This window comes from Lytechinus pictus, chromosome 2 (genome assembly GCF_037042905.1).
Source record: "Lytechinus pictus isolate F3 Inbred chromosome 2, Lp3.0, whole genome shotgun sequence".
NCBI lineage: Eukaryota > Metazoa > Echinodermata > Echinoidea > Temnopleuroida > Toxopneustidae > Lytechinus > Lytechinus pictus.
The window spans coordinates 56,172,094-56,193,795 of record NC_087246.1 but is presented as its reverse complement, the minus strand read 5'-3'; the positions used below and the strand labels follow the sequence as shown (position 1 = coordinate 56,193,795).

General features: G+C 35.5%; 2 protein-coding genes across 4 annotated transcripts; one reads left to right on the top strand and one right to left on the bottom strand.

Moving 5' to 3' along the window:
- Positions 1-1,912: 1,912 nt before the first annotated feature.
- On the bottom strand, positions 1,913-3,927 carry LOC129253932 (ras-related protein Rab-6B-like). The gene is made up of 2 exons (XM_054892371.2): positions 3,653-3,927; positions 1,913-2,502 (listed from the first exon to the last, which is right to left on the bottom strand). The coding sequence occupies exons 1-2, from the start codon at positions 3,842-3,844 to the stop codon at positions 2,005-2,007; spliced, it is 690 nt and encodes a 229-aa protein (XP_054748346.2). The 5' UTR covers positions 3,845-3,927; the 3' UTR covers positions 1,913-2,004.
- LOC129253933 (uncharacterized) lies at positions 2,441-20,532 on the top strand. 3 transcript variants are annotated; one of them, XM_064095222.1, is made up of 10 exons: positions 2,441-2,455; positions 10,392-10,584; positions 11,094-11,143; positions 12,095-12,156; positions 12,583-12,807; positions 14,236-14,358; positions 15,536-15,574; positions 17,414-17,519; positions 18,277-19,022; positions 19,410-20,532. In XM_064095222.1, the coding sequence occupies exons 2-9, from the start codon at positions 10,427-10,429 to the stop codon at positions 18,684-18,686; spliced, it is 1,173 nt and encodes a 390-aa protein (XP_063951292.1). In that variant the 5' UTR covers positions 2,441-2,455; positions 10,392-10,426; the 3' UTR covers positions 18,687-19,022; positions 19,410-20,532. The 3 variants fall into 3 exon arrangements, with proteins under 3 accessions (XP_063951292.1, XP_063951291.1, XP_063951290.1); XM_064095221.1 differs by lacking the exon at positions 2,441-2,455 and adding an exon at positions 5,766-5,954 and having other exon boundaries at positions 10,402-10,584; XM_064095220.1 differs by lacking the exon at positions 2,441-2,455 and adding an exon at positions 5,795-5,954.
- The last annotated feature ends 1,170 nt before the right edge of the window (positions 20,533-21,702 follow it).

Below are 21,702 nucleotides of genomic sequence, written 5' to 3'. Positions count from 1 at the left end.
TTATCAATATCACCATCCTTACTTCTCATCATTATTATTATCATAAATGCACATCATTAGATTGAAATATTGGGTAAAATTTTAACCAGTACGAGTGTAATTATGATTATGTCAAACCAATTTGGGGCAGTACTTTACCCACTGCGGGAAGCACATTGTCCAGTAAGATTTAAAAATAAGCAGCAGTTACTTTAGAATGGGCAAAATTTTCTTCACACTGAGTAAATAAAAATGCCCAAAAGAAATACCCAATGTTGGTTGGACACATAATTACCTTCATGGAGCATTTTTACCGAATATTGTTTTAGGGTATATATACTCTTTAATTCTATGTAATGCATATAATTTGGGGCAGTACTTTACCCACTGCGGGAAGCACATTGTCCAGTAAGATTTAAAAATAAGCAGCAGTTACTTTAGAATGGGCAAAATTTTCTTCACACTGAGTAAATAAAAATGCCCAAAAGAAATACCCAATGTTGGTTGGACACATAATTACCTTCATGGAGCATTTTTACCGAATATTGTTTTAGGGTGTATATACTCTTTAATTCTATGTAATGCATATAATGAATATGATCATGCAAATGCACACTTAAAGAAAGTTTTTTTACTCTGATAAAAATGAAACACATGTATACATTTGTTTTATAATTTATAGCATCAAGCATTAACACTATTAGTTATTGGATCACGATATAAAACCCAAACAACCATGCCTATTTCTTCTTTAACCAATGTTGAATAAACATCTTTAGTGTATGATTATTGAGTAAACACATTCTGGGGGCACAAGAACAAAATAAACTCATTTCTTATTACAGAAATTAGACATTATTTATGTCTTATAGGAGACCAGCTCAATAATGTTCCCTTCCATAAATTCAGGAACATAGAAACTATATCTGTCAAATGCCCTTCATGATAATGAAAAACCAAAAAGTCTATGTCGAAATATTGATGAATCAAAACAATAATTTCGTCCTGGTTGGTTTTTAATGAAAGTTTTCAGCACTGACTAAATTTTCAGTGCTGACAATTTCAGTGAAATCCTTGGTTTTGATTGGCGGGAAGGCACTGGCTCTGACTGTTACTATGGTAACTGTCGGAGAAAGACAACTTGTCAGTGCTGACAACTTTCATGAAACGGTCCCCTGGACTCTGGACAAACGACATACATGTCGGACGACATAAATGTCAACTTAGGACGAAACTGCTGTTCTGGTTTACCGATTTTCTACAAAGACCTCCCAGCTGTTCATTGTCAACTGACGGGCATTTCAATATATCTACTGTGTTCTTGAATTCGTCGAATATGTCGTGGAAGCGAGAACTTCCTGTATGTCAAATTTGACTATAGGAGGTTCGTACACTGTGAAAACTGTGGTGTTAAAATTGACATCAATTGGTGTTAATAGAGGACCACATCCTGAGGTGTTAACATTACACCCTATATATTGAACATAACACCAAAGAGTGTAAATGCATCAACCAAATGCGTTGTAATAACACCTATAGGTGTTCAACTAACACTGTCAATGTAATACCGATGTAAAATAACTGGCGTGGTCCTATATGTACATAAAGCACCGGTTAACACAACAGCTTTTGCTGTGTATGCACCAGTTTGACACTCGAGGAAAACTTAATCTTAGATTAGAATTCTTCTCAGTTTCTTTATAGGAAAGCTGAAAAGAAAATCCTCCAAAAAGGAATTATACCACTACCAGCACAACTTGAACTTGAGTACTGGTTAGTCAAACATGAGTTACTTGTAGTTGCTTCTTTTATTATGTCCTCTTTGTTGTGAGTGACGTAACTCTCTCTTCCTCTTTGACTTGGTGGCCAAATTTATTTCAAGATAGGCCCATTCACATTTTTTCAGTCTTAATGCATACCTATTATACACATGATTTACACGAAGGTGTGTTTGGTCTTTAGAAAAAAAGACGTTCCAAATACTGTGTGTTTTTTTATAAAAAAATCGTGACGAAAATGTCAACGTCAATAGCAACATTTTTCCTTCTTGAATGAAAACCTCAATCTCGTTCCTTTATCATGTTTTCCCAACTTGATAGTCCCCATTCCCTCTGGTATCTCTGGCAAGCTTCTAGTTCCTGTACTTTCCCGTTCATCTTTATAGTTCTCCCACAGAACCTGTCCGATCTTATGGAACATTTCTTCCACTTTGTAATCTTCTTTTGCTGATACCTCGTACGCGCCGAGAACATCCTCAAAATTGGTCGCCATTACTTTTCGCGCGTGTTCGATTGTCGTCTGATCCTCGTCGTATTTGTCTGGCGGTAAATCCACCTTGTTTCCGACAAGGAACATTAAAGTTCTTTCCGAATGGTATCTGAAATCATTCCTCCAATATGACAATCTTTGAAGGGATTGACTATCTGCGATGTCGTAGACGAGGATAGCTGCTGTTGTCTCTCGGAAATAATTATCGGTGAGTGAATGCATCCTCTCCATGTTTGCAGTGTCCCAGAGTTCAATCTGAGCAGGGTGAAACAGTCAAAATACTTTTGTAAAACGATTGGAGAAGAATTGTTTAATACTCAATATTTCATCGATATACATTTTGATATACCATTTTCATTATCCTGTATTTCCATAAATATTATCATGCTTGCACGTTTAAATTTATAAAGGCCCAAACATCAATACCTTCTTTCATCGTTATATTGCCCACTATCCCATATCAAATTCAAGAGTCGTTTACAATTATTATGTACTTGAGATTGTTCTTCTGAATCAGTTTCAAATCAGAACATCACACGAAATCTTATTTCACTTTGATTGTCAAATATTCTAATAATTTCAATAAACTTAAAATATATATTTTATGAACCTTTTTTGTCTTTCATTATTTGGCATACTCTTCATGCCTTTTAAAGCTGAAAATGAGATATTCGAGTAAAAAAAAAGCTTAAAGCTTTTCATCCTGACTATCGATCACTTCTTTTAAAGTCTCCCAATTTACTACATTTTTACCATACTTGTTTTTTTTTAGATACCCAAACTCCTATGATTCGAGTTATTAAGATTAAAACTGCGAAAAAAATCTCTCCAACACTTATAGTTCTCTGACAAATCATTCGAAAAAAAGTCACTATAAAACTTATTATTTTATAATTACGTGTCGCCTAGGCCTATGATTTAATTTTCTATTTCGTTTTACTTTCGCTTTAATACATCTAGTTTACTAATCACGATTCAAAATAAATTACTTACTTATTATAAGAACATTTCGAAAGTTCAAAATCAAAACTGAAAATTAATGAGATTTAATTTGTTTGTCTTGTGTAAGTCGCGATGTTATAATGAATCTTCAGGTTATGCTGTTCTTTCTTTGAAGGTATCCGCATTATAATCAGAGTAAACTAATTATAGGCCTACAAGCGAAAATAAATAAAATACAAATTTTCGTATTTCTATTTTTTTTCTTCAATTTCAGGCAATTATAAGATCCACAACAGTTACCCCTCCATAGATCCACGTATCAGTTTCATCAACTGAATACACAATGTTCTAGAATCCGGAGCCTGATGTGAATATGTCCTTTATAATCTATATAGCTTTGTTTTTAAACGACAAACAAAAATGTAACATTTTGCATCAATTCATAAATTTTTATTTTGGTTACCTGTATAGGTTTGCTCTGTGGTCCCACTGGAAACTGCCGGTTGTACTGATAGCTGTCCAGTGTTAGCGCCGTGCTTTGTGTAAGGGGTATATCCCTTGCTCTAAACCGTTGGTAAAGTGAAGTCTTGCCGACACCCGACTCCCCCAAGAGAATCACTTTGAATATAGGAGGTCTGTGAGTACTGAACTGCATACTGACGGAGTTTTTTCCTTTCTTTCAGTTATAGTCTATTAGGGTCAATTAGTGATTTCGCCCTTTACATGGTCACAAGTTGTAACTGCCCTTTGTTAGTAGAATATTCTGAAGACGATTAACATAAACTGTTGACTGCCATGACTTCGATCCTCATCTCAGCTGTAATACATCCCCGGAATACATCACAAACAGATCCAAAGCAATCGAAAGAATTATGTTGTGCAATCTTCGTATGTTCTTCTCTGCTCTAGTTGTCGCAATGACTTTATGTGTTTATAAACTGATTTCCTTGGCATCGATCGAAATTTCAAATTTCCGAGATATAAAAATCTTTCAAGGTGCTTTGTTGCGTAGATGCGCGTTTGTGGGATAAGATCACTTCCGGTCCGTATTAACTCGGTCTACATTGATCCCGCTGCGAGCACCGCTGGCAAATTAGTGAACGGGAAACTACGGCAAACCTCTCAATTTGTCACTTCTTTCGTCTTATTAGCAATTATGCGTCATTGATAGAGATTGATGGCTGATTGGCAATAGTCATACTACTAGAAAATGTTTGACATAGTATCCATGCAGCAAAAGAAATTGTGGTTGCGAATCAAATTGATTGGAAATGTTTTGTTTTTTATGTGTTTTGCTCCCGCTATATTATCAGTTGCAAACAATAATCATTTTAACTAGTACTTTTTGTGATAAAGCCCTATATGCATAAGGGCATAATCTTGTTTATAATTTTTACGGAAATGTTAATATTGCATTGGACCTTCAGCAAGGAAGGGTACGGGATCCACTATGAGGATCAGATCACAATCATAAACGATAAGGCAACGCTCTTAGCTGAAATAAGTTAAACACCAAAAATGCATCCTCCATCTACATGACTATCTAGTATACTTTCCGAGAAGGTAACTAATATTTTTTAGTTGTCTGGTTAAATTTGAAAATGCTATAAGCAAAAAGTTTTCCGGTTAAAACAGTTTATTTCTGTTTATCATTTTGCTTCAGTGAAAAATACAACCCGGCCCCCTCATTTTGATCGAATGCTCAATGCCGGGGGGGGGGGGGCACTTGTGGATTCCAGGCGCGTCCACTGAGAAACGCGTAAAAAGTATCCTTCTATCAAGATTGGGCACGTTATAATAAAGGGTATCAAAAACACTAAAATACTGAAAAGGTGCTAGGAAAGCTACGTGTTTACGGACTTTTGCGAGGGTATAAAAAAGGCTAATGCTTTATGAAAGATGGGATTTTTGCCCCAACACTACGTGCAAAGGGTCCGATTTGAGCAAGGTTTGGGAGGCGGGGGCACCGTATACCGGGCTGCATAGTAGACCCAAATGAAAGTAAAGGTTAAGCCGACGTCCGTGACATAACAATCACAATATCACTGCACTTGTTTAGGGGGTCAATTCAGGGAATACTTGTCAAGGGTACCGTTTTGTTTCCGAAATTTGTTAGGCTAAGGGTAAGGTTTCACATGCCAATATACTGAGAGGTGCATTTTCAGAACTTATGCTTGGAAAATACTTGTTTAGGGTGCATTTCGAAACCTCATGGACGCGCCTGATATCACTCGTCAATGGAAGCTCAATGCCAAAATTAATATCAGAATTGACAATGTTATGTAGGCCACTGTCCCCCTTTTAAAAAAGAGAGAGAAGAAAATAAATAATATTGCTCAACCCAGCTGGGGAGCGTTTTATCAATAATTTTGTCGGAAAACTTGTCAGATCTGACAACTTTCCTGAATTTCGATTGGCTGAGAAGCTTTGTTACTATGGTAACTGTCGGATAAAACGTCTGGCAAGTCCTGTCATGAAACGCTCCCCTGATTCATTCCCCATTATTTTGATCCAGGCAGTCGAGGAACTGTAACTCGGCTGGTCATGTCAAACGCTTTTATTTTCTGAGGAAAATCGAATACCGATACGACGCGCGCCCTCTTGCGACTAACAAGAATTGCCGAGCAACCGGAGAAGCTTTGTCATGTCAATTGAGTAAATTTCGGACTTATTTGATAAGAAAATTGCATCCGTTTATGTGGGCGTTTGAGAAAATAAAGTGAAATTGAGAATTTTCAGGAATTCTGCATTGATCTACAAGTGAGGTAATGAGATATCGGTATTTTGAATATTTGCCACAATGTTGTATCTTTCGTGTGAGTGTGAAAAATTATATTTCTTTGGTTCGGTCCCATATATTCGGATTTTCGTCTTGTGAAAAGTGTTTTTCCCCGCGAGGTAATGAGGCCCGTTTCTCTTGACACGGTTCAAGAAGCCTTCTGAAGTTCTGTTCTATGCCAAGAATGGGGTCATGACACCTCCGAGACACCGACCCATAACCTTTTTCGTCTGCTCTGATAAGAGAAGTATTTGTTTCATCATACTCTCTACTGACTCTTAGTCTTGAGGACGCAATTATGATGACTTTTTAAATAATGATATAGGCCTACAGTAATCAGTATACTTCTTCATCATTGACGTCTTGACACTCTCTCCATAGTCTCATAAGAGAAGGTCCAAAACAAAGATGGATTTCCCTAGGAAATCCATCTTTTAAAACATCAATGAATTTAAATGTATGAATTTTATTGATTTTTACACCTTCCTACGCCTAATGCGTAGGAAGGTTGTAAAAATTTTCACTAGAAAAGTATAAAAAATAAAGGTTTCTTACCAGACTGATGTCGAGTAGACCCCTCGATCCACATGTAAACAACGCAAATACAATGGCGACGACCCTTGAACCGCTTATGTATTACGGTATGTATTACGTACCATTACGTACTTCCGATACGCAATGCCGTTTTGAATAATAATTTATAGATAAAAAATATTATTTTACAAATATTAAAAATTTTACGTGATTATAAATAATTACCGGTAGTACCGTAAGGGCACTAGTATTCAACCCGTTTGGAGAGTTTCCTCAAATATATAGAAATATAGAATTTACCTGAATTTCAGACCCGTCTTATTTCCAAGAGCAAATGCTGGTTATTCTTTTTCCGTTATTTTTTTCTTCAACCAGTTGACTGTGTGCGCGGGCGATCGAATTATACGGCGACAGATTTTGGTACTAGTATTCAACCCGGCGGTACTAGTATTCAACCTAGCGATGAAAGATGGCCCCGTCTCTCAATCTGCCCTTGTCCCATCCGACTATGGACTAGACCATTTGAGATGAGACCAAACAGGGAATTAATCAAAGCCAGAGACTTACATAGATCTAGATCTAATTTAGCAATCTAAACCCTTTTGAGATTTGCTATCAATCCTCACTAGGTTGAATACTAGTACCATTCAGTGCAAAAGGCCATCGCCGCATAATTCGATCCTCCGCGCATACAGTCGACAGATTGACAAAGAAAATATCGACAACAGATTACCCTGGAAATAACAAAGGTATGAAATTAAGATAAATTCCCTATTTCTAAATATTTTGGGGAATATGTCAAAATCTTTGAATTATGCCGGGTTGAATACTAGTACCCATACGGTAGTATTATTTCAATTTTTTAAAATCACGTAAAAAATTTTAATATTTGTAAAATAATATTTTTTATCTATAAATTGTCATTCAAAACGGCATTGCGTATCGGAAGTACGTAATACATAAGCGGTCCAAGGGTCGTCGCCATTGTATTTGCGTTGTTTACATGTGGATCGAGGGGTCTACTCGACATCAGTCTGGTAAGAAACCTTAATTTTTTATACTTTTCTAGTGAAAATCAATAAAATTCATACATTTAAATTCATTGATGTTTTAAAAGATGGATTTCCTAGGGAAATCCATCTTTGTTTTGGACCTTCTCTTATGAGACTATGGAGAGAGTGTCAAGACGTCAATGATGAAGAAGTATATATCATTATTTAAAAAGTCATCATCATTGCGTCCTCAAGACTAACTGACTCTAGACTTACTGCGGCAGCCCGAACACGTACTGTGCAAAGACGTCGTGTCGAGGTTCCCGGGGCCAACTCTAGACATACTACCGGTACCGGTACGGTCAGTACAGTAGATCTATTCCACAAAAAAATAAAATTAAAACAATGAGTGAATGACTTTTTTATATATTAGATCTAGACTTAGAAGTTAGATCTTGAAACACATCTTTTATATTATAATTAAATAAAATCTAACTTAAAAGTAGGCCTAACTTAAGTCTAAGACTTTTAGATCTAATATTTTTTAACTAAGTTAGGCCTATCCATTTAATTTTAAACGTCCATTAGAAAAATATTTAGGCCTAATTAATGTAACTTTATAAGACGTCGCAAGTGTAATGTTAGAAGTTTAAACATTCATAATCCTCTTATTCTCTGATAGATCTTCATCAAACCTCCGTCCTCCACCGATATTTCTCCCTAACAATGTTGGGCCTAATTCTGTTTTTATTAAAGGAGAATGAAACTCTTGCCTTGGAGCAAGTAAGCTTTTGTGAAAGCAGAAAAATCAAAGAATGAGATCAACAAAAGTTTGAGTAAAATAGGACTAGCAATAGAAGAGTTATGAGCATTTGAATGTCGAGATCACTAATGCTATGGAGATCCTCCCATTGGCAATGCAACCAAGATCTATGATGTCACAGATGAACAACTCTCCCCTTTTGGACACTAAAAATATACCCCAAAACATCTCTTTTTGCTCATTCTAATCATATGACAAACGATTAATCAATGATAGAATGTTGTGAAACCTCTGTACTTGTCCTCTCATAAAGAGAACACTTCACCTTGTGATAGACTCTATAAAAGTGAGAATATAAGTGAAATAAGTACTAAAGTAATGAGGGAGTTGTACGTGTGTGACATCACAGATCTTGGTCGCATTGCCAATGGGAGGATCTACATGGCATTAGTGATCTCGACATTCAAATGCTCATAACTTTCTTATTATTCATTCAATCTTCCTCAAACTTTCAACAATATGTTTCTTTGATTTTTCTCTTTGATATGGATTCAGCTGGTTTCAAGGGTTTCATTCTCCTTTAAAATCAGCTTAGATCCTATACAGTTATTGTCCAGTCCAGGTGTTCAAACTTCCCCTTTTTAATAAAATTTTAAATTTAGAAATGTCAAATTCATTAGCCAATTAGAGGCTATAAATTTTAAATGAAACAGTTGACTTTTATGTTGTAAAAATTTTCTTCTCCAACAGTTAATTTCCATTTAAAATTGAGCTCTGTTTCAGTTGTGGTTATAACGGTTGCTACCGGCTACCAGAGTTAGTGCATAACTCAGGGCAAGGCTCACCTAGTAGTTAAATACACTGGTTTCTGTTGCCATGTGCATTTTAAGACTAAGAGATCAAGTAACAGAGAACAGAGATAAAAACAAACTTTGGTCTGTTCAATACCATGATAAAACACATTTTTTTAATCTTTGTTTTGACCATTTCAACCCAAATTTTTTCATGCCATTGAACAATATTCTAATTAAAAATAAATATGTATTTCTCGGATTCCTGCTGTAACTTTTACAATGTTTAGGAGTGATATGTAGAGAACAATAATGAGCAATGAACCTGATAATTTCCAATCAACCAAAAAATTACTTTTTTTCTTTCCAGGGCTCTTTTTGGAGAAACTTAAAAATTTTCCAGGGCTACTTTTTCATTTTCCAGGGCTCTTTTTACAATTTCTGGAGCTATTTCGCGGCTTTTTTGCGTTTGTGTGTGTGTGTGTCTGTGTGTGTGTATGTGTGTGTGTGTATATATATACACGGTAGCTAGCATATACGTTGTAATCATACGCGTGTACTGTACATGCGATCGCGACGAAGCTTCGAAGCAGCGCGGCGCGAGCTAGCGAGAAGTACGTACCGGTACCATCTCGAATTCATAGGCACATGTACCACATGCACTATTCACGCCCGTAAACAGAGATTCACAGGTAAGTTCTCTTAGCTGACACGATCCTATGATGGACTCGCGTGCGCTGAAATGAGCAATGTTATTGTGCCACTGTATCTTGTATTTGCTTGTGTGACTCTGCGGGCAGCTCCCCGGTGATTTACGTACATATATACGTGATGTTCGCAACTGCAGTCGGGCAATGAGTTTGGGATTTTGTAGCACAATTGGTGTGCGTGTAGGAAACGGCTCAAGATTGTAATATAAGCGGTCACACGCAAATGCAAACAAGTACACATTTAAATGCAATATAATGTATAATGTATAATTTAAATGCAATCACGTATGTATGCATGAAATGCTACATAAATATACAGTGTTGACGGGGGCGATTATGAGTTTTGCAGTCGCCCTCGTGTGAATGTTTTTAGCCCTTTTCCGTGGCTCTTTTTGGACTTTCCAGGCCATTTCGCCCGCCGCCCCCGTGTAATTTTTTGATTGTTTCCAATACATGTACTACTAAATTTTTTGTTGCTTTTTTCATCATTGTGATCACCCTCAAAATGTGCAATTATATTGAGAAAAAAAATAAACGAAAGAAAAAAAACATCTTGTACATCCAAAGTTACCAAACAAATTACTTGTCTTGGGGAATCTTTAATGCATTTTTCTTGTGTCTTACATCTTACAGAGGAAGAGAGAGAGAGAGAGAGAGAGAGAATCAGAATGAATCCTCAGCATCAGAGGTCACTGTCTAGTGCTAACATTGACAACAAGGCTTTCAGAGAGGCCATCTGTAAGATGAGGAATGATGTCCTGGAGAGTAAGGCTGAGACGCAGAGAGTACGAGATCAGCTCAACTGTCTTGTTATGCTTGTCAGGAGGTATGTTTCTGTAGTTCCCATGGATACTTGTTAACGGTGCAACAAGATGATAAGATAATCCAGTACAGGAATACAAGAACATAAATCAAGCAGATGAGAAGACAGGATTTTGGTCCTATCAAGATTCTGTATTGTCTTCTGGATCTCATCACCTTCCCAGAGTCGGTCTGAGGAGTTGTTAATGCTGCATGTACATGTTTGTATTACACATGACATCAAAGATAACAGGAACATATTCTTGAGTGTTTCTAATAATTAAATGCACAAAATGTTCAGGTTGTTAAATTGACAGATTATGACTTAATTTTATGTAATATATTTCCACAAAAAACAATTATATTTGGATGCTTGTGAGCAATAATTATTTCATTCTACAAGACTATACACCCCCTTTTATTAATTTTTTTGTCTTTGTAGAAGAATGCACACGAATTTTCATTGTTTAATTATAGATTTTTAAAGATAATAATACAAAACTAAAAGAATTATGGTTTGATATCATTTCGCAGGGCTTGGACAGGTGATCAAGCAGCAGTCGTCCATGTTTCTAACATTGTTGGTAAGTCTATTTTCATTTTTGTCTCGGGTGAGACCTAGTAATCACTTTTCCTGTAGGTCTGTTTAAGAGTCTGTTACAAAAACGTGAAAGAACCTGCTCTCATTTCTTTATTTTTTTCATCATTTATGTTTATACTTGGTACATATGATCCTTGGGGGGTAATACCACATGTGAGCCCATGAGAATGATGGGGTCAAATGTCAACTTGGGGTTAAAGGTCAAATGATATGAGGTCATGTCCATCCTACTTGAAGTTTTTGTTCAACTTGCTCTCATTTCTGCATCAATTATGTTCACACTTGGTACGAATGATCCTTGGGTAATACCACATGTGTATTCATGAGGATGATGGGGTCAATGGTCATCTAGGGACCAAATGGTATGAGGTCATGTTCATCCTTTTTTCAAGCTTTTGTTCAATTTACTCTCATTTCTTTATTTATGCATCAATTGTGTTTACACTTGGTACAAATAATCATTGGGTAATACCACATGTGTGTTCATGAGGATGATAAGGTCAAAGGATATCTAGGAGTCAAAAGATCATATTGTATATTTTATTGATTGCGAAATCAGGCGACACTTGTGGGTCGTGAACCACTTTGTTTATTTCGTTCTAAGTTTATTGGAAAAGTTATAATGGAGAAAATATTTACTAAATTTTAGTTCTCAGTTTTCATAATCTTAATAAGCTTATTCACTTACATGTACATGTACATTACTTAACTTTGAACGTAACTTGCAAAACAATCAAAGGCTGTCAAATGCTTTTGCCTTGGATGGCCTTCTGATTGGCCTTGGACATTTTTTGTACCCTCTTAATTTTGTTCCAGATTTATTAAAATATACATATTCTATGGAAATTGGTCTTTTCTTGAAAATATTGAAAATTACGGCCTCAGGCTTGACTTGTAATACTAAGTCAAGTGTTCTTTTCTCATGAAATTTAAGGTTCCCCAATACCTTCATTCCTGAGGAGGATGGACGATGATGAAGGAGAAGGAGAGTATAAGGTAAGAGACTGGTTGTTAATTATTTCAATAGTGAATCACCATTTTTGATGTTTTGAATATTTATTATGATAGATTTCTTATGTGCATTTGTGAAGAAAAATGAAGGAAAACTTAATATATCAGGAGAGATATCATTTGGTGCTCTGATAATAAACAATAATGTGGTATTGTGATGTTTAACATTAACAAAAGTTGTGTAGGCCTACAATTCTAAGGCAGCATCGGAACAGAGGTGTATCAAACGAATTAGAATATGACATACAAGTAATTCAATGAAATTCAGTCTTAGAAAGAAATCATATTAACTTTCATAGCCCGTAATATAAAGTAAAATCACTTTGATTTAAAGTAGTTGAGGTGTAATACATCTTTTGAAACTTATATATTGTCCAAAGCACTAATCACTATTGTAACCACCCTACCTAGAATGCTGCCATCCACCACTGGGCCGTGCTGTCGATTGGTCTGCTGAATAGACATTACCAGCAGCTAGAAGCAGAAGGCCTGGCTTATGCCAAGGCTAGACTACAGCACAGACAGGAGTACTTAGATGAACAACTTCAGGTGCATAGAGAGACATTAATGAGGGAGAAGAGATTGTTGAAGAAAAGAATCATGTCTGCCAATACCAAGCCAAGGTTCCCTGAACAGGTGGGATGATAGGTCGTTATTCAATTAATATACAGTGCATCTCAACATAATTTTGCATAACACTCAAAACAATAACAAACTGTCGAAGCTTCTACCAAGCTGAAGTTTCCTTGGTAAGCTTTTTATTTACTCCTGTGGACTTTCTCAAGTCAGGTGATCAGCGGCATGTTTCACTTCTACTAATGATTTTGCTTAAGAAAGTTCACAGGAGTAGACTAAAGGTTGATAAAAGTGTAAATATTCATATGGTCCCAAATACTTTCTTAGTTTTTAACCAATTCTTATGAAAATTGGCTCACACATTTGTTTTGAGGTAAAGATGGGCAATACATATTTTTCCATGTGGAATCTGCGTTGTCATGGTACTGGCATATTACAACAATAAATGTGTGAACATCTTGCGGATTGAACTACTTCTTCATTTTATGATCTGTGTTCATGAAATTTGGCACACACAAAAGTCTTGAGTTAAAAATATGCAAGACACATTTTTTCGCATTTGTCAGAAATTGTGTTGCCATATTATGGCCAAAATCCAGGAAAAGTCATTACGGATCAAACTACTTCCCCAGTTTTTGGCCAGTGCTCATGAAATTTGGCACAAACATTCATCTTTGTTAAGGACATGCATGGCACCAATGTTGGTCTCGGGTAAACTATGCAAAAAAATCCTTTTTCCAAATGTGTTGGAAATTATGTTGCCATGGTAACAGCGTGTTATTGCCAAAATCTCAGGAAAACTCATTGCTGATGGAATTTCTTCCTCGGTTTTATGCCATTGCTCATGAAATTTGGCACAAACATTCATCTATGTTAAGGACATGCAAGATTAATTTTCCAAATGTATTGAAGATTGGGTGGGAGTATTAATCACCTTATCACCTATTTCTAATAATAATGATATGTAGCTTTTATGAGGCACTTATTATCTAGTTGCCTATTCAATGTTGTTCCAGCTGCTAAAGACGCTTGGTGCAATCATCTTTTTTTTTTATCATACACGAGTACATACATTGTGGTTATGTTCATGATTCCGTGTGTCAAAAAGATGAATTGATGATAATAGCTCATACATTATCTTAATGGGGGGGGGGGGGGGAATTGTGAACTAGCCATTTCAAGACAAGAAATGTCATTCGCAACTCACATACATGCTAATTTGTCTTATTCTTTAGCAATTGCCATGCTGTCTTGAGAATCAATAATGGTATAAATACAGGATATGATTGTGTCTAATTTGAATTAAATGGTTTGATCAAGCAATGGGCCATGTGGAATCAAATTTTAAGAGGATAGAAGGAGTAAGAGGAGCCTTGGAGAAATCCCTCAATCGATTTATTGATGTATGTTTTGATAAATCACTCAAAGATGCGACAATGTTAGAAATTGAATTAAAACATTCTTCCTGCCATTTTAAATTACTGGTAGGTGTTTCACCCAGCAAACAGTAGAGTACATCGAGATGATAGTCACAGAGGAAACACGGAGATAACGGCTCACCCTGGGACATTGGTAGAGTTCTTATACCCAGGACAAAAGATTGATAAACAGGTAAGAGTAGTTAAAGAAGAGACCTAACAAATTGCCAAAACTGCCAAATATAACATAAAGTAACTTGTCGTATATTCCATTATATTAAACAAATAATGAATGTTTATAAAAGTAATGGTAGGCATATTTTCATGTGATGAAAGATGAAATATTCAATTCAATGCAGCCAATGCCTCGTTTGAGCATTTCAAATTTTAATAAAAATATTCATGCCATTGCACAAATTCAAACTTTTATTATTTTTTCCATATAACCCATGTTCATTTCATTTCTGAGGCCTAATCAAACCCTGGCAAATATACATGTATAGGTCAAGTTGAGGATTTTAATAAAGAGTAAAGGAATAACTTTATTCATACATTCCAGGGCTATTCCACAACTATCAACCACAACTATGGAAAGCCAGCAACGGCCACAAAATTCATTATACAAATTTGATTTATGCATCATCTCACAACAAAACACAAATAGTCAGCCTTAAACACAGTTGCTTTTTTACACTTTACTACTTCCTGTTGCACTTTAGATTAGTGTCAATTTATTTCTGAGAGTGTTGAATCACATAGTGCCAAGGTGCTAAGGTTGTATTCCTGGATTCTGCAAAGTCACTTAAATGTTTCATGGAATGTTGGATTTCGTTCATCATGTTCTGTGATTCGGCAGCATCAGTTACAACCTTGTTTTGTGACCAGCCCAAGGTTAAGATTGTATGCTGCCATGATTGTCTGCTTTGTGGAACTAGAAATAACTTCTGCTCCCATCTGGTGGTTAGAATATTGCAACTAGGCTCTTTAACACTAAGCCCTAACTGTAAAGTAAATAAATACCATTATATTCCAAATACATTTTGCTGATCAGCAGAAATGGTTCAAACACTGAACAACTTTTTTTACTGATGAGATTACAAGATTTTTTTTAATTTCAAATAATTGCCTAAATTGAAGTGATTATTATTCATTCCAGAATCCACCTCTTCTTAGCTGAATTTATCCAGAGCTTTTTGGTCTGAAGTCTGAAGAGATTTGACCTAGGCAAAATCACCTGTATATGTAGCTATATTTTATTTATTTAGCATCAAGTTGAATATTTGGATATTAAATGCATCTCACTCTCATTCTCTAATCCATCTTTCTACTCCCAATTTTTTCTTTTCTTTTCTTTTCCTTTACACTAAAAGCCTAAACAGAATAGATTGACTCAAAGGAGATATTCACAGGTAAGCTGAATTCCAAAATAAGTGCTGTGTCCTTTCTTCTTTCTTTATACTTAGATGTTGATCCAATGGTTGGGGCATTCTAGAACGCAAAAATAATTACATATTCAATACTTTTTTAAAGATAAATGTCTAAAAATATAAAATGATACAGAATGACCAAATCAAAGAATTTATACAGTGCATATCAAAAAAAAAGTTTACACTTTGAAAAAGCCCTGGGAATAAAAAAATATACAACATGTAGGTAATTTTTTCACATATAACCTTGGGTTTGGGTCTCATCTATCCATTGAAAGTAAAAGTTTTGACATAATGTTACACTTGAGTGAGCACTGTCCATTTTTGTAAAGCTCGCAGAAATCTGTTTGTGCAGAAATGCTCGTTTTCACACTGTGTGAAGGGGAAAGGGCGAAATCAAACTTACCCTGAGAAACATTTCTCATACATTTCCCTTGCACTTTTGGTCAATTGAAATAAAACAGATACATCCAAGCATTTTGTAACAATTTTGTCACTCAAATTGAAATTTCAACACTTAGTAAGTACAAAATTTACCCTTTTTGTGCCAGCTGGATCTGAGGACATAAACTGAATCTGAACAAAAGTTTATATCAGATATCTCCAGCATTTTTTATCATTTAAAATGGGTTTACATTTCATTTTTCATTAATACTTGTTTCTCCACACTTTTCCCAAGCTTGACAATGATTAACAAAATGAAAGTCAAGCCTAAGCCATTTCATGTAAATCACAGCTCAGTGTATAACAAATATCGTCATGATGGCCTCGGTGTGTGGGGGAGTGGGGTGGGGCGCAATGCACTCTTCGAATTGTTTTTGGCAAGGAAACAGGTTAAAAAAGGTAGAAGATATCTTAAAATCAATTTTACCAGCTAAATTCCACGTTTTCTTCATGATTAAGATCTACTTTTATTCGCATAACTATTTCAAAGTTCTGCGCAAATCATCTTTCACTACATTTTCAAAAGTAAGTGGTGCTCACTCAAGCGGAAATATTTTTCGACAGTTATATCGTCATTTGCTTAAATAGATTTGTACCAATATTAAAATGTGGAAAAATGTTCAGGATATTACAAATATATAATTTTACAGGATTTTGTTTAAGTGTAAACTTTTTTTTGATACGCACTGTAGAGAAACGATAAGGAATGGATATGATGATGCTGACTGGAAATATGGTCCATGTTTATATGCTCATTCAAGTAATAAAAACTTTTTTCTTTGAGGTTTGTGTGCATTATACTGTAGTATGTCATGTTGTTACCAAGAACATTATCCAATTGTCATTTAAATTGTGCAATACATCCATGAATGTTGTTATCATCCTCATCATCTCATCATCATCAGTATTTTCATCATAATCACCATTGTCGTCGTCATCATCATCAGTATTGTCATCATTATCACCATCATCATCAGTATTATTGTAATCATTATCATCATCGTTATCTTCATCATCATTGCCATTATCATCACTGCCATTTACAATCAATGCCTCTCCGCCATCACACGTATTATTATCATCAACATCGCTACCATGACTACCACCTCCACAACAAGCATCATCATTATCATCATCATTTCCAGTGTCCACCACTATGATAACCCTCACAGCAATCATCATAATCATCATCATTATCATCATCGTAATCACCATCATCATCATCTTCATCATCATCATCATTATCATCATCATCATCATTATCATCATCCTCATCATCATCATTATCATCATTACCATCACTACAACCATCATCACCATCACTTCAACAACTGTCATAATTAACTTTGAATATCTCTGATCCTTGTCCATCGATAGCCTGGTCTATATGATAGCAGTGGTGTGGTAGAGAAACCTAAGCGTCCAGTTAGTGCTATTCATCAACGTAAGACTGATTCTCAGAGGGCAAAGGCTCGGAGTGCAGGTGAGGAGCCATGGAAGCAATTATTATTACATTCCCAATTCATCGAGATTAAAATCATATTTAAAATCAGTAATAATATCTGCCAAAAGATGATGTGTTTCTTTGAAATACGCTTAGTCGATCTGGATATGTAAAAACTTGTACCTTGTCAAACAGAAGTAAATTTGTAAGGAAAGTTATGAAAAAAGTTATTGTACAAAAATTCAGTAACCAATTTGCCTGTAAATGTGATCAGGGGAGCGTTACATGAAAGGACTTGTCGGACGTTTTATCCGACAAGTCACATTTTATCCGACAGTTACCATAGTAACAGTACCTCTCAGCCAATCAACATCAGAGAAAGATTTCAGATCTGACAACTTGTTGAATGAAAATGTTGATGAAAGACTCCCCAGGATAAGAACAATAGAAATATGTGCATCTGTGAGTTTTCCCCACAAAAGGCAGATTGACTGGATTGTTGCCTTAAAAAAAAACCAGTTTGGTACCAAAAACATCCCTTTTTCTGGGCTCTCACTAATAAAATTCTTGCTTCGATCCTTTGATATTATCTTTAGCAAAGTACATGTACATTAATGGCTAAACATATGGGAAACTATTAACCTTGAAAGTGATATGCACTGAAGCATAATGATGTAAATTAATCTTCATATTTCTCATCTTAATCATTTATTGCTGGTTTGTGGACATGTAGACTTCAAACTTTTACATGCTGAATATATTTCATCTATTTGATAAAAATGATATTTTTTTTCAGTTAAAACTGTAACTGTTAAAGGAGACAGGCCACTCAAGTACGAGACAACTCGTCCAGTATCTGCCAAGACCACAAGCACAACTTTCCTGACTGACATCTCCTCCAACCCATCCTCAAACATGAACAACAGTCTAGCCAGAAAGCCTCGTGCCAAGAGTGCCAAGGCATACATTGGTCTCAACTCAAGAGCCCTCCACAACAATGAGCGCAGGTACCCCGCCCCCACACCCACCGGACAGGAAGATGGTTACTATGACAACCGTGAGCATGCTGAAGACATGGGTCATGTGAGTCCTTTCAGGGATGGAGTGACCAATGATCTTAAGAAGATTGAACTCATGGAGGAAGACTTTAGAAAGACAGCTACCATGTTGCAGCAGAGGCTTGGTATTTCAAATGGAGTTGTGTGAAGATTAATTGTGTTTGATTGCTATTGAATGCTGAGGAATAAGGGCTTCTCATTTTATCCTGAAGAAATTGTGTTATATTTCTTTTGACAGATCTGTTTAAGTATTCAACTTTTTGAACAAATTCATGTGAGTTTATGTCTTTTATATCTTGGGGTTTGTCTTACAAAGAGATGTGATGGATTCAAATCAAACTCAAAGTTTGATTTCAAGAGCTAAAGTTTGTGTAGCTAAGGGTGTGTTCAATGTCGGTTTATGATGTGGAAGTGGTTCATCGTGGTGAAGGATTGAGTAGAAGAAATAACCAGTTGTCTCACAATGTATCAAACGTAGAACTACGTTTGATATATCGTGAGACAACTGGTTATTTCTAAATAACCAGTTGTCTCACAATGTATCAAACGTAGAACTACGTTTGATACATCGTGAGACAACTGGTTATTTCTTCTACTCAGCATGAATCTTGATGGAAAATGCTGTTACAAAATACGGATATAATGAGAAACAAATAGTTTGTTCAATGTTCTCCATTCCCGCTCGTAAGAGTAAACATCTTTCAGATGGTGATTTGGAGGAAAATTTATTTGCCGCAAAAGCTGCGTTTCGAAATGCGATCAGCTCAGATTTTACAGCCTTCAGCATTTTGAATGCAACATTGAACACATTGAGTTGTGAAATGTCTTTATATTTGTTCTCGCCGTGGAAACCTGCAAAAGCACATGTCAGAATTGACCTTTCTTGTGAATGGGTCAAACTGCGCAGTAAGCTGCGCTAAATGAGAGCGGGAAATTTAAAGATGATCGACGTATCATCAGCTTTATATATTTTACACTGAACAGTGCACCCATGATCGTGTTTGCATTCTGTGTTTTTGATCATGATCTATGTTGTTTAAATTTGGAAATTGACATTGAACACACCCTAAGTGATATGAATTTTAAATCAATTGCAATTTGAGTTTGATGAGAGTCTATTGAAACTCTTTGTAAGTCGGGCCTTGCTGGACTTTATTCACATAGCAAATTAAGCTCATCCTTTGATCAGAGTTCTGCAAGCCATATGTCAATCTGAGTGTATGAAGTACAGCCTTTATTTATTGATTAAATTTTTCAAGCATGATTATTTGAATGTGTTTTCTTAGAAATCTGGAAAAGTTGATATTTTATTTCTTTAATTGACCTGCTAATGATCTAATGAAAGCAGTCATATAGATGGTATAATGGTTGTAATTAAAACATTGAAGACTTTCTTTCCTTCAAAGAGGAAGTCATATTTTTTTTAAAGTGCTTTCATAATACCATTCACATTAATTTTAACAAATTTTCATAAGGAAACTTAAGCATTTAAATTCATATTTTTCAGGGAAAAATTTACCATTTGTGGGTTTGTCTAATTTACCTTCGAAGTCATAGGCTTAACTGTTAAAATTAATTTGATATTTATATTTGAAAAGCATTATACTTATGTGAAGCCTGTTGCTGTATCTTCCTTCATTTATTGAAAATTGCCTTCATATTTATGCAGAAATGTACCTGTTTTTTCCTAGCTCTAGTCAGAAAGTTTAGTAAAATAGAATGAGATGAATCATTTTAGTGACAAAAAAATGCTTATGCGTTTCTCTTTTTGACTTTGTACAGTCTACTTTGACTAAATGTACATGTATATATATATGCAGCATGTTCATGATGCATTGGGTTTTGAACCAATTATAGGTGTTTATCAAATGCAGTTTATTTGCTGATATTTTGAATGATGTTGGAAATTTTGTGCAATTTTGATATTCTTTACTCCAACAATTGTTTTTCCAGGTGTATGATACTAAAATAAATGTATAAGCTTTAATCCTTCAGATTTCAAGCCACTTTAATAGTATGTATACATTATTTATTTGTATTATCAAACATATTTGATGGTATTTTATCATGCACACCTCTATGGAATGCTAGGTTTCATCTTCATTCATAAAAATTCATGAAAAAATTAATGAACTTAATTTTTTTATTGTACAACATTCCTTCATTAATTAATTATTTCTTGTATTTCATGAAGTTCAAATTCAAGTTTATTTATTTAAAACCAAAAATATCACATCATCAAAATAAATATACATACATTGCAGATGAGTACAAACGTATTAATTAGATTATAGCATAGACGAATTGGTTTAGGACCCCTTTAAAAGCAAGGCTTGTGAGCGGGGCCCTGGAATACTTAACATGATTAATAATATAAAATATAGAATATACTAATCTACAAAATACAAAAAAAAGAGAGAAAAAATATATATATTAAGGTTAAGATGCTTAACTAGAATGGAAAACTATTTACAAACACTCATATATGCACCCTCCCACACGCACACCCACATCCATCCCCACAAAGATCACATAAGGATCAATATAATAATAATATTCCGCATTTATATAGCGCTTAATACATCGGAACGACGTCTCTAAGCGCTTTACAGACATTATTACCCCGGTCATCGGATCCTTGCATGCCCGCATACAAATGTATGCACCTTCTCCACTCCCTGGGGAGCATTCCAACAAGAGTTCCAAGACTCAATTGCTAGGCATACTACATAATAGGCTTTCACATCCTACCGGGTATCCATTTAACACCTGGGTGGAGAGTGGCAAAGTGTGGATTAACGCCTTGCCAAAGGACGCTAGGTCATGGTGGGATTCGATCACACGACCCTCTGATTACAAGGCGAGAGTCAGAACCGCTACACCACGACGCTTCCACTTAATATGTGTACGCAGAGAGTCAATATATGTTCTCCTTGGTCTCCACCTCTTTGTCTTTCCATGTAGAGGCTCCCACAGAAGAACAGAGAGGAGGGTCAGCTCGAGATGTTTAAATGTCGTTGAAACATTTAATATCATAAGGAAGAGGGTAGCTTTGTTATTATCACAGAACATGGGTATAAATTTATAAATATCTGACTCTTGGTGTTTGACATCATTTTGCTTACTCACTTGCATACTGGTCATGGTAGGCATAGTACTGTTTT

Coding starts and splice junctions, on each gene's coding strand:
- LOC129253932 (XM_054892371.2), bottom strand. CDS start 3,844: ATGCAGTTCAGTACTCACAGACCTCCTATATTCAAAGTGATTCTCTTG. Junction 2,503..3,652: donor CACAGAGCAAACCTATACAG/GTAACCAAAATA, acceptor CACCCTGCTCAG/ATTGAACTCTGGGACACTGC.
- LOC129253933 (XM_064095222.1), top strand. CDS start 10,427: ATGAATCCTCAGCATCAGAGGTCACTGTCTAGTGCTAACATTGACAAC. Junction 12,157..12,582: donor AAGGAGAAGGAGAGTATAAG/GTAAGAGACTGG, acceptor CACCCTACCTAG/AATGCTGCCATCCACCACTG. Junction 17,520..18,276: donor GGCAAAGGCTCGGAGTGCAG/GTGAGGAGCCAT, acceptor ATTTTTTTTCAG/TTAAAACTGTAACTGTTAAA.